General features: G+C 45.4%; 1 protein-coding gene across 4 annotated transcripts in view; it reads right to left on the minus strand.

Annotated features, from left to right (window-relative positions):
- Positions 1–13,600, minus strand: part of kiaa0232 (KIAA0232 ortholog) — a 129,668-nt gene that overhangs the window by 18,692 nt on the left and 97,376 nt on the right. For 2 of the 4 annotated variants that reach the window (XM_038792534.1, XM_038792531.1), the window contains 3 exons: positions 5,754–5,862; positions 5,029–5,123; positions 329–2,814 (listed from right to left, as the gene is read on the minus strand). In XM_038792534.1, the coding sequence (XP_038648462.1) occupies positions 2,632–2,814; positions 5,029–5,123; positions 5,754–5,862 (387 nt within the window). In that variant the 3' untranslated portion in view covers positions 329–2,631. Of the gene's footprint in view, positions 1–328; positions 2,815–5,028; positions 5,124–5,753; positions 5,863–13,600 lie in introns of those variants that run through there. The other 2 variants (XM_038792532.1, XM_038792533.1) reach the window with 2 other exon arrangements.

Below are 13,600 nucleotides of genomic sequence, written 5' to 3' on the forward strand. Positions count from 1 at the left end.
TGAGGTGAAAAGAGAGTGAAATTGGGGAGAAAATTATAGCGATATTCAATATATCTGGGATTGTTTGTGGCTTAACCCAAACCTCAGAAACCAGCGATTACAGATGTTAGAATTTAGAGCCCATCAGCATTGCATTGTATTGGGATATTTTAAAAGAATAAACTTTAAACATTTGCTTTATGATCCTTGAGCAAGTCACTGCTTAAGGTAGGTCTCAACAGATAATGTTAATAAGTGAATGTCCCTGATGTAAAAGCATTTTTAAAAATGGGACTTAAATGAATATTGTACAAAGAGCAATCAACATAAAAAAGAAAAATACTGCTCATTGGATTTTACTTTTGAGTCTTTATTTAGGTGTAAAGTAATTCCACAATGAAACAAAATCAGTTACTCTGGTGTACATGAAATCAGAGAACAATACAACCACTTTAAGCAAAAATTAGAAAAAGGCTAACAACTGAGAAATGGGGAACTCAGGTTTCAGTGCCATGGTATACACTATTCTACAGTGAGTTCTATGTTGTCTTTTCATCCTGCTTGCAATAGATGACAAATAAAACTCCCCTTCCCTGCAATTTCTCAATAAACCACTCAGTTGAAAACCTGACCATAAGAAACTTGAAATCACATTTCTCAAACTATCCCAATTGAATGCTGCTTTTTTGTTTTTTGAATCTTGTAAATATGGAAACTAGTACAGGTGACATGTGTAAACATTTCATTATTCCCTAACCCACTTCTCAAGCCTTTTCTTCTTTCCCTCGATGATACAACATTATATTACTCTTTTTGTCAGGCTCATGCATCACCCGACATGAAGTCCCTTTTCGTCTGTATAAGCAGCTCTAAAAAGAAATCATAACTTAAGCAAATATGATTTAGAGAAGGCTTTCAATCCTCTGTTCTGGTTAACATCCATAGCCATTTTTAAAAATTCTATAACCCTATGTAAAATAATGGTTATGAATTTCTTAAAGCTGTATCATTTGTTTTTGCTAGTTTACATAAGCTTTGTTTCAAATAAAATAATATCCAATCAAAAATTAGTCTACAGAAAGGGCCTTGATAGATGTTTTGTAAAATTTAAAATGTTAATGCTTAAAACTGCTGACTGTTTCACTGCACAGAGCATAATAGCCATCTCTGTCAAACTTATGTGCAAACTATTATTCCATATTTTACATCTGGCTTATACATGGCAACAAAAAAATAATGTTGCAGCTTAGAACAGTTCTGGATGCTGAATTTATCCCAAAGCTAATTCAACTCAATCCTTCTACTTTCTTATTATAATATCAATTATCGCCATGATAAGTTCTGTGGTTACTCTGTTCCTAGTATAAATCCAAGTTCAAGAAAACTTAACTTGAATTTTTGATCTCTGTCGTAACCAGCGATTACAGTCATGGGATCCAGGTGGCCAGTCATGAAGTTGAAAGCACTCATGACTAGTTGCACCTGATGATCAGAATATTGTTCCCCTTGGCTTTTCATTTTGCAGATTCAAAGCACAAGGGTGTGAAAGATATTCAACAATTACATTATGATGTCAAAGAGATGTTTATGACACCAGTGTTACAAAATAAGGAAAAATAAAACCTCAAAGCAAGCCACATGAAGCAACAATCACTACTGCAGTCACACATGTAAATGAGATTAAGTTTTAAGTCCACACTTGGTTCTTGTAGTCAGCACAAGTAAATGCCAGAATGGTTCCTCACACCCCTCCAAAACACAAAACGAATTCTGCTAAGATCTACAAAATCACAGCCACAACATGGACTAACTGCATTGGCTCAGGATTTCTCACACAGCGAGAATACACGGTTTTACCACCCTCTTGTTTAATACTGATGCCTAAGTTCCAAGTAAAATTAGTCTCGTTCTGTTTGATCAACCCAAACCTTTACACCGAAACTGTCGCACAACTTTGTAAAATCCTGGGCTTTCACAGTTAGCAGTTCACAAGCCATACTCACTAAACTTCTCAATTTTATGCAAACGCATTTAGAATCATTCAAGAAAAAAGGTATTTATACTTATTCTGGCTCTAAAGCACAATCTTGTCATTCCTACTTTGAAGTGAGACAACAGGTTTCAATTAGATGATTTGAGTCTATTCATCCATGCTGTTCTCCTGCATTCAGAAAGGCACTGATCTAGTTATGTGAAAAGTTTAGCTTGAAGTATTTATCTCCCAATTCTTTTACAACAAAGCATTACACTGTGCCATATGCTAAGAGCCTCTGAATAGCAGAAGTTGTAGTAGACATTGTAGTCCTAGTGACAATGGTAGTTCTACAGTAGTAATGAAAGCGGTAGTAATTAATCAGCAAAATAAGCATTGTGCTAGTAAGATAGGCACATGCACAATCATTCTTTGACAAACACAACCTATACTAGTTGAAAAAGCCAAGGTTTCAATAAACTATCTTAGTTTTTCTGTCATGGTATTGCATTCAATGCCGAACAGTGAAACCTACAAGAAGAGAAAGATAAATACCTATCTAAAGAAGTTAAATGAAAAGAAAACTAAAGATTTTTTGAAAGAGCAATAAGTTCTCAACAAGAGAGTTGTGAACTTATTAAAAGGGCCGTTGCTTTCTAGCTGGAAGCAGCTGCGCAGAATTAAAGATGTGTGCGAGAAAAAAGCTCTTCATCTGGAGGGTCATCCCAGTCACTTCCGCCTTCTGAAGCAGTTTCATCTGAGCTTGAACAGTCACTGGAGAAAAGCTTCCTGCGAATGACAGCTGACCTCCCTCCAGAGTCATGCTCTACTCTGCAGTTCACCTCACAGGCTGCTGTAGTCTGCTAAGATAGAAAAATATTACAATTCTTCAAAATGTTCACTATTTAAAGCTACGCAATTCATACCTTTAATTCTTTGCTCAATCACTTACTGAAATTAAAATAATAAAGTTTCTCTTTGCATTAGATTTAGAAATAATAAAAATGCAATCATTTTGTTCTAGATTTGATGGATTGTTCCTGTCCTGGTTGCATTTAAGGCGAATACTCTAAATAACCCAGATTTTGCAGTCAATGGTGAAGCGGCAGCAATTGCTGCTGACCTTGCAGAAAGCTGCCCACAAAATTTAGCCATCACTGTAGCATTAATTTCACTGTTCAACCCCAGAATCCAGCAACCGTAATGTCATCAAGCAAGCTCAGCAGCCAATTACACCGAAGAATTCTCACAGATGGCAAACCGGCAAATAAAATGTACTGAATAGCACCTCCCTTTTAATCATTTTACCAAGAACAAAACAAAGAATAGGGCTTACAAGAATAGGGGACAAAGCAGAACCTGAAATATTAAACTTTAAGAATATTAAAATCAATGGAATTTCTCACAATTGAGAAACGTGATATTAAAAAACCTAAATTTATACTTGTGTAAGAGCCAGAGAGATTATGAGTGGTAATTACAACTTAGAGCACTCTTAAAAATGCAGTTACACCTTATTCAACAATGCATGGGAGGTTTGTCTCGGCAAAATCAGAAAGTGCAATAAGTGGAAGTTCACGTCACGTCAGTGACTTTTAAAGATTTCCATCTGTGAGGACTTCAACAACATACTTCATGGAGAAGCAGTGAATCGCTGAAAGCAACCTCTGGATCTCGGTGTTTAAATGTGCATATGCTGATGCCAGAAGCTGCTGTCATTTTCACAGAGAGAATGAACACTGACATTTTACAGTCATTACAACTGCAAAATCTGGATCAATATTTAACATCTGAATCAAAACAATTTGCATTGAATAAGGGTTTCTGAGCAAATATAAATCTTCTAGCTCAGCTATAATTATGCAGTTACACAGGAGGCTTGAAAGTTCTGGATTGTCTCAATACCAGACTGTTGAAACCCTAAACAAAAGGCAAATTATTTGATTTTTAAATTGCATATTTTAAAGCACCTTTTTAGCCAGACTTTTAATTGTATGTTATAACAGATTACAATCTAAACAAGTTACCTGACTTCAAGTTCTACATTTGATTTTATTTGTACTCAAGATGTAGTTCTTGGCAGGCGAGGGGCTGGGATGCAAGGGCTAGAGTATATTTCCTCTTCTAGAAAGCCATAGCTACATCAGACATTCCCATTTAGTATGGATCAGAGATAAAATAATGCAACAATATTCTTAAATAGTGTACATCTACCAATCTTAGGAAAGGATCCCTCGCTGCTATAGTTAAATTATCCTTTTCATTATTCTTCTAATCCCTCTTTTGTCCCTCCCTTGTGATGCTGCCAAATTAGGAACAGTTTTGCTGCCATTGGGAATTATGTTTCGACTAGCCAAGTTTACTTCAAATAGGATCCTTATAATAAGTACAGAAGAGAATCCTTCATCCCATCAGTCTGAGCTGAAGTTAAACCTAGTCAGGTTCTTTAAAAAGACAATGCGTTCACCCTCTACACAACCTTTATTTGATCTTTCAGGATAATTCAACATAAAAAAATTATTTCTGTAACAATATCACACTGAACTGAATTATCTTTATTTCTACATTTTCAAGCAGAATGTGTCAGATCTGTGAGCAAGATATCAAAGTCCAAATCTTCATTTATACAGTACAATTTTAATTGTACTACCTCACTTTATATTACATTGCAATGGAAATACAGCAAGCAATTTAATGTAGTGTGAGGGAAGTGTTAATGTTTATGTGAATATGAAGCAGAGATTTTAGACCTAATGTGCTTGGGGTGATAAAAGTTAGGAGAGCGTGCACGACTGTCTTAAAATAATAGTTAAACAGAAATATGCTTTTAGCAGATGCAAGTCTAGATTAAGAAATATGAATTTTACTCAGACATTATCTGTACAAAACTTCAGTAATTCAATAGGTCTTGTGTTTCTCTCTGAAGTAACTCTTCCGGATACTGAACATTCAGTTCTCAAGAAAAACAGCTTAAAGTAAACACTGTAACTGTCATTTCGTGTTAAGGGATTTATGTTTCAATGTAAAATTGAAACATTTATCACTGGAAAAAGATTTTTAACACTTGGTTAACTTACCAAGTCTAACTGAAGAAGACAATCTCCATTGTGTGAATGTCCTCTTAAAATTGGACACTCAGTTCCATCCTTTTCCTTGGCATCAGTGTAACATTCTAGAGAAAAACAATAAGAACACAACATTATGAAGCCAAAGTAACTTCCTAGATTTAAAAAAAACATTGCTGTAGATTTATAACGAAACCAATAAATTGAATAATATATTTTCATTTGTACTTGTGATGATAAACAAAAATGGAGAATTAGTTTCTTTTCAATTGTTTAATAGGAACTGAAATGCTTTACCACTTAATTTTTAATTGGTGGAACAGAATTTTGATCTCAGGCCTCTGAATTGCCATTCAAGACAGAACATTATTACAGGTTTAAAAACAGTTCAAAGGAATGGGATATTGGTGGGAAAAAACATCTCTTACTTTTGTTCCTATTCACTCATTCCCCCTTTCTAGTATTTAATCTAACTTTATAACTGTATTTTATGGGCAGCACGGTGGCGCAGTGGGTAGCACTGCAGCCTCATAGCGCCGAGGTCCCAAATTCAAACCTGGCTCTGGGTCACTGTCCGTGTGGAGTTTGGACATTCTCCCAGAGTCTGCATGGGTTTCGCCCCCACAACCCAAAGGTGTGCAGGGTAGGTGGATTGGCCACACTAAATTGCCCCTTAATTGGAAATATGAATTGGGTACTCTAAATTTAAAAAAAAAACTATTTTATCATTGACTTGCCTGCACACTCGATCCCAGAAAATGGTTGTGGGTACAGTGCTTCTCGCCACCAGTCTGGTTCCTCCTTGCAGTCACTCTTCCCTTGCTGGTTCAAGTCTGAAGAGGGAACCTGCCATGACAAGACAAATAAATCAGGACAATGTTTTGAACCTTTCACTTATTTTGGAGGTCATAATTTTGATTAAGCTTTACAAATTATTGCTTGTACACAGTGTCCAATGTTTCTGAGAGGTTGCCATGGAAATGATATTGAGATAAATAAGAGGCAAATAAAACTTCATGTTACTGTATTGATTCATTTCTTTTGCTAGATTCTACCAAAATATTGCAGCAGTATTATGCTACCATCAGTATTATGCTAATCAGCACAAGCCATATGCTGTTTCATGTATTTTTGTTGAAAGGTAATTCTACAACTCCTGTACCCTTGTTAAAGTGCCAACATTAATAGGAAAATTAGGTAAATTACATTAAAGCTTGTTGACAGCAGTTAGCAATACAGGAAAGCAATGGCCATCTTTCTGACATGCTTCAGGCATTATTTGCATTCACCACTCATGATGAATGAGCCTCGCCACTAACTTCCTTTTATCATCATCAGTTATTCTATCTTACAGATACAATGTAGAAGGTAATGGTTCCTTACAGATAAGGTATTAATGCACTGTCAGCAATGACAAATGATAAATTAGCCTAACTCTACATTCTAGTTTAAGCCCGCCTTGTCCGATTGCTAACACTGTGGTGCAGGTTCTAATGCAACTAAGAGCGTACAGTTATTTTTAAATTACAATTTACAGCTGTTTCCGGATATTGCATCTTTCTTGATAGCAGAGATGATTCCCATCCTGACAACTGATAACAATGCTGACTATGTTCTATCAGCCATCTCACAAATCATTATTTTGATATTATAGTATAGCATCAATGGTATTTGTGGATAGACAGTCTACAGCTATGTTTTTCCAGACATAACCCCGATTCAGATGACAAAATTTAGAATTTCACTGCAGAGTGTTTCACAATCCAAGTGGGCAATGTTAAAAAAATCTAACATGCTGAATATTGCGCTTCACTGAAATCCTCTGCTGCTCAATTATACCGTACACCATTTATATGCAACATTTCACAAAGGGAAGCAACGCATTCTTTAAGTATTTAAAGAGATTACTCAAAAGTGGGCGCAGTAAAATCTCAGGTTTTCCTTCGGCTCAAAGATTTTTCGTAACTAATATTGAAAACAAACTCGAGAGAAAGGCCCTCATCAGGGGCGGAATTCTCCGACCCCCCGCAGGGTCGGGGAATCGCCCGGGGCTGCCGTAAATCCTGCCCCCACCGTGGCCGGAATTCTCCGCCACCTGGGAAACGGCGGGGGGCGGGAATCACGGCCCGCCGGTTGGCGGGGCCCCCGTGCCGCTCGGCGGGCCCCACGCGGCGATTCTCCGGCCCGAAGTCCCGCTGCTGTCGGGCCTCTCCCGCCAGTGTGGTTTAAACCACCTCTGTGCCGGCGGGAGCAGGCGGCGCGAGCAGGCCCCTGGGTCCTGGGGGGACGCGGGGCGATTGGACCCTGGGGGGGGGTGCCCCCACGGTGGCCTGGCCCGCGATCGGGGCCCACCGATCGGCGGGCGGGCCTGTGCCGTGGGTGCACTCTTTTTCTTTCGCCGCCGCCACGGCCTCCACCATGGCGGAGGCGGAAGAGACCCCCTCCACTGCGTATGCGCCGGTGGTGACGTCAGCGGCCGCTGACGCTCTGGCGCATGCGCAGACTCACGCCGACCGGCGAAGACCTTTCGGCCAGCACCGACGCCGGGCGGCGTGGCGCCAAAGGCCATTCGCGCCGGCCGGCGGAGCGGGCCTAGCCCCTAAAGGTGCGGAGAATTCCGCACCTTTGGGGAGGCCCGACGCCTGAGTGGTTGGCGCCACTCCGCTACGCCAGGAGCCCCCGCGCTGCTGGGTAGGGGAGAATTCCGCCCCAGATCTGCAAATTGTCTGAACCAGAGGGATCACAGAATTGCAGCTACATGTGGGTTACAACGAAACAACTTGTATTTGGAACGAGACATGAATGAAGCTGAGGGCAAGATAATTGAGACAGGTTTTGCTGCAGCAAGCAGCATGGTAACACAGTGGTTAGCACTGTTTCTGCATAGCGCCAGGGTCCCAGGTTTGATTCCAGCTTGGGTCACTGTGTGCGCGGAGTCTGCAAGTTCTCCCCTGGTCTGCACGAGTTTCCTCTGGGTGCTCCGGTTTCTTTCCACAAGTCCCAAAAGACATGCTGTTAGGTAATTTGGGCATTCTGAATTCTTCCTCTGTGTACCTAAACTGGCGCCGGAATGTGGCGACTGGGGTACTTTCACAGTAACTTCATTGCAGTGTTAATGTAAGCCTACTTGTGACAACAATAAAGATTATTATCTAATGGCATCTGCCATCAGTTAGTTAGATATACCTGCACCCACCAGCTCAAAACAATGTGGCTCCCAAAGTTGCCCAAACAATGTTACAATGGCCGAGTGAGGATAAAAGAACATCGGAAACTTAAGTGACCAGAAAAATCAAGAGGGGGTCTCTGTGAACAATAAGATTTAAACATTGGCAAATTAACAAACAAGAATTGAAAAGAAGGGTGTCAATGGTAATTCAATGTGTAATCAAGTGTAGAAAAAGAGGGAATGAAAGACTGGATTAGAAGTGGAGTAACTTGAGGAAGCAGGCAAAAAATGACATTAATTTATTTTAATTATGTACAAAGTTCTAGGCACAGCAGCATCTTGTTCCCAGTACAATCCTTGCAGGGAGGACCAGTCTGTCTGGGCCCAGCTTTTATCAGTACATAATGAGCCCCAGGTGGTTGGCCTCCACCCCCTATCTGGGAAGCTCGTACTCCACAGGCTGGATTCTTCCAAAATGGGACTAAAGTCCCCACGCCGGCGTAAAAATGCTGGAGTTTTACTCTCGAAATTCCTGGAAAAAAGTACAGCTAATTCAATGCCCTGCAGGGAGCTAGCAGGGACCCGGAGTAATTCACTCAGCTTTCGCTGCAGATTTCGCCCCCGCACTTCCGATTTTGAGACCGTGCATGCACCTCGTGGAGCTCCATGGCGGACTCGGACCGCGGAGGCAGACATAAAAATTGCCCCCCCCCCCAAATCAGCCATGTGCCCGAGCATCTGACCGCGTGGATCTAACCCCCGGCCGCCTAAAAGGTCCCCCTCTGGTGTCCGATCCCCCACCCCCCGCCCCCACCAGGGCGGCCGCAGACTGAGTCCGCAGCCTCCACACCAGAACCCGACCGGCAATACCAGGTTAGTTCCATGCCTTCAGGAACTTGGCCGGTCGGGAGCGGAGGATTGCTGGGCTGGCCTCTGTCAATGGGTCCCCAGCCGCGAGGCATACTCCACGATCACCGGACCGGCAAACGCGATTTCGGCGCGGGGCTGCGGAGAATCTAGCCTCACAAGTCACAAGGGAATATAGGAATTAGGAGCAGAAGTAGGCAATTCAGCCCTTCGTGCCTGCTCTGCCATTCAATCAGACCATGGCTGATGTCTTCCTGGTCTCAAAACTACCTCCCCACCTGTTGCCATTATCCCTTTAACCCAGTTTCTATCAAAAATATATCTATCTCTTTCTTAAACCATTTTTAAAAAAATTTGTTTTTATTCAAAATTTTACAAACCACTACAGAAAGAAAGCAACAAAAAACATAATAATAATAAATAAACCCCCCCCCCCCCCCCATCCCTCCTCCACCCCTCTGGTTTGTTGCTGCTGACCACTTAACGTTCTGCGAGAAAGTCAAGGAACGGTTGCCACCGCCTGGACAACCCCTGCAAGGACTCGCTTAAGGCAAACTTTATCCTTTCCAAACTTAGAAACCCAGCCATATCACTGACCCAAGTCTCCACACTTGGGGGTTTCGCGTCCCTCCACATTAACAAGAGCCGTCTCCGGGCTACCAAGGAGGCAAAGGCCAAGACTCCGGCCTCTTTCAACTCCTGCACTCCCGGATCTTGACACCCCAAATATCGCTATCCCCTAGACTCGGCTTTACCCGAGTGTCCAAGACCTCGGACATAGCCTTTGCAAAGACTCTCCAAAATTCTGTAAGTGCCGGGCATGCCCAAAATATATGGACATGGTTTGCTGGGCTCCCTGAACACCACACACACCTGTCCTCCACCCCAAAGAACTTGCTCATTCTCGCCACTGTCATATGCGCCAGGTGCACCACCTTAAACTGAACTAGGCTAAGCCTGGCACAAGATGAGGAGGAATTGACCCTGCCCAGGGCATCTGCCCACAGGCCCTCATCCAGCTCCTCCTCCCACTTGCCCTTCAGCTCTTCCACCGAGGCCTCCTCCGCCTCCTGCAGCTCCTGGTATATGTCTGATACCTTTCCGTCCCCTACCCACACGCCAGAGACCACCCTGTCCTGTATCCTCCGGGTCGGTAGCAGCGGAAACTCCCCCACCTGCTTCCTCACGAAAGCTCGGACCTGCAGGTACCTAAAGTTATTCCTTGGGGGCAACCCAAATTTCTCTTCCAGCGCCCTCAGGCTAGCAAAAGTCCCGTCTATAAACAAATCCCCCATCCTTTTAATACCCGCTCTGTGCCAACTTAGGAATCCACCATCTATTCTACCTGGAACGAACCTGTGATTGTTCCGTATCGGGGTCCAGACTGAGGCCCCTGTCTCCCCCCTGTGCCGTCTCCACTGACCCCAGATCCTCAATGTCGCCATCACCACCGGGCTCGTGGTGTACCGTGTCGCCGGGAGCAGCAGCGGTGCCGTTATCAATGCCTCCAGGTTAGTGTCCCTGCAAGACGCCTCCTCCAACCGTTTCCACACTGCCCCCCCCCTCCCTCTACCACCCATTTCTGAATCATGGATATATTCGCTGCCCAGTAATAGCTGCAGAAGTTCGGCAGCGCCAGCCCAACCCCCCCCGATTGCGCTCCAAGAACAGTCTCTTAACACGCGGGGTCTTGTTTGCCCACACATATCCCGTGATAATCCTGTTCACCTGCTTGAAGAAGGACTTGGGGATGAGGCTGGGAAGGCACTGGAAGATGAACAAGAACCCGGGAAGGACCGTCATCTTCACGGACTGCACCCTGCCCGCCAGGGAAAGCGGCAGCATGTCCCACCTCTTAAAGTCCTCCTCCATCTGATCCACCAGCCGCGCTAGATTGAGCTTGTGCAGGGCACAGGGCATCCCAACTCTTAGCCACCTGTATGCCCAAATAGCGAAAGCTCCTCTCCACCATCTTAAGCGGTAGCTCTCCCAGTCTCTTTTCCTGGCCCCTCGCATGTATCACAAAAAGCTCGCTTTTCCCGACATTCAACTTGTACCCCGAAAAGTCCCTGAAATCTTTAAGAATCTGCATGACCTCCCCCATCCCCTCCACCGGATTCGAAATGTACAGGAGCAGGTCATCCCCATACAGTGAAACCCGATGCTCCTCCCCCCCCCCCCCCCCCCCCCCCCCCCCCCCCCGAACAAGCCCCCTCCAGTTTCTAGACTCCCTCAGCGCCATGTCTAGCGGCTCAATTGCCAGGGCAAACAGCAGGGAGAACAGGGGGCACCCCTGCCTCGTTCCTCGATGTAGCCTAAAGTACTCCGACCGCAGCCGGTTCGTCGACATACTCGCGACAGGGGTCTGATACAGCAATTTAACCCATCCTATGAATTCCTTGCCAAATCCAAATCTGCCTAACACTTCCCACAGGTACTCCCACTCCACCTGATCGAAGGCTTTTTCCGCGTCCATTGCCGCCACCATGTCTGCATCCCCTCCTTCCGAGGGCATCATGATCATATTCAGGAGCCTCAGCACATTCGTGTTCAGCTGCTTGCCCTTCACAAATCCCGTCTGATCCTCATTGATCACTCCCGGGACACAGTCCTCAATTCTGGTGGCCAGGATCTTGGCCAACAGTTTGGCATCTACATTAAGGAGTGATATCGGCCTGGAGGAGCCACATTGCAACGGTTCCTTATCTCACTTAAGGATGAGCAAGATCAGAGTCTGCGACATCGTCGGGGGAAGGGTTTCCTTTTCCTTAGCCTCGTTGAAGGATCTCAACAATAACGGGCCCAACAGCTCTGAGAATTTCCTGTAAAATTCTACGGGATATCCGTCCAGTCCCGGGACCTTGCCCGACTGCATACCCTCCAAACCCTGAGCCAATTCCTCCATCTCAATCGGAGCCTCCAGTCCCTCTACCCGCCCCTCCTCCGCCTTAGGGAACCTCAGTTGGTCCAAGAATCGCTTCATCCCCTCCCCCCTCCGGGGGTTCTGACTCATACAGTTTACCATAAAAGTCCTTGAAGACCTCATTGATCCTTGCCGAACTCAGCGCCGTTCCCCCCCCCCCCCCCCCCCCCCCCCCCCTCCCCCCGGTCACTAATTCCCCCAATTTCCCTGGCCGCCTCTCTCTTCCGCAGTTGGTGCGCCAGCATCCTGCTTGCCTTCTCCCCATACTCGTACACCGCTCCTTCAGAATGTTAAGGTATATCTTATAATATAGTACCGAGAACTGTATACAGTATGTACCTTCCTCCACTGAGCCTCTGCCTTCCCTGTGGTAAGCAAGTCAAACTCCGCCTGCAGACTCTGGAGTGCTTTTAACATCCCCTCCGCGGGGGATTCTGCATACCTCCTGTCCACCTGAAGTATCTCCCCCACCAACCTCTCCCTCTTCTCCCTGTGGGCCCTGACTGAAATTAGGTCCCCGCTGTTAACTGCCTTCAGCGCCTCAAGACCACACTCACTGAAACCTCCCCAGTATCTTTGGTTGCCACATAGCTTTGGATACTCCTCCGAATCCACCCACAGACCTCCTCATTCGCCAATAGTCCTACGTCCAGTCTCCACAGAGGGAGTTGGCCTCTCTCCTCTCCCAGCCCCAACTCCACCCAGTGCGGGGCATGGTCCGAAATCGCAATGGCTGAGTACTCTACCCCCTCCATTCTCGGGATTAGCGCCCTACTCACTATGAAAAAGTCAATCCGCGAGTATGCCTTGTGAACATGGGAGAAGAAAGAAAACTAATTCGCCCTTAGCCTAGCAAATCTCCACGGGTCCCCTCCCCCCATTTGGTCGATGAACCCCCTCAGGACCTTGGCCCCTGCCGGCCTCTTACCCGATCTAGACCTAGACTGATCCAGTGTCGGGTCCTGGACCGTGTTGAAGTCCCCCCCATTACCAGACTGCTTGACTCCAAATCCGGAATCCTACTCAACATCCGCTTCATAAACCCTGCATCGTCCCAGTTCGGAGCATACACATTCACTAACACCACCCGGGCCCCCTGCAGCTTGTCACTCACCATAATATATCTACCCCCTTTATCCGCCGCAATACCCCCCGCCTCAAATGCCACCCGCTTGCTCACCAAGATTGCGACTCCCCTGGTCTTCGCATCCAGTCCTGAGTGGAAGACCTGCCCCACCCATCCCTTCCTCAGCCTGGTTTGATCCGCGACCTTCAGATACGTTTCTTGTAGCATGGCTACGTCTGCCTTTAACCCCCTTAAGTGCGAAAACACACGGGCCCTCTTGACCGGCCCATTCAGGCCCCTCACATTCCACGTGATCAGCCTGTCCATCTCCTTTTTTCAGCCAGCCACGTGCCCGCGCCTCCCACACACTTCAGCCTCCCAGGAGGCTCCCTGTCCCGACTCTCCCCTTTACTTCGAAAATTGATTCCCCTCCAGTCAGCAAAGCAGCATCCCAGCCCTCCCCCCTCAACCCCCCCCCACCCTAATCAAGCGTTCGCTTAACCCCCCTTCACCCCCCATTGCACTCCCGCAAGTCAGCTGACTCATGCTGACCCCGGTC

The sequence above is a fragment of the Scyliorhinus canicula genome, chromosome 3 (genome assembly GCF_902713615.1).
Source record: "Scyliorhinus canicula chromosome 3, sScyCan1.1, whole genome shotgun sequence".
Taxonomy (NCBI): Eukaryota; Metazoa; Chordata; class Chondrichthyes; order Carcharhiniformes; family Scyliorhinidae; genus Scyliorhinus; species Scyliorhinus canicula.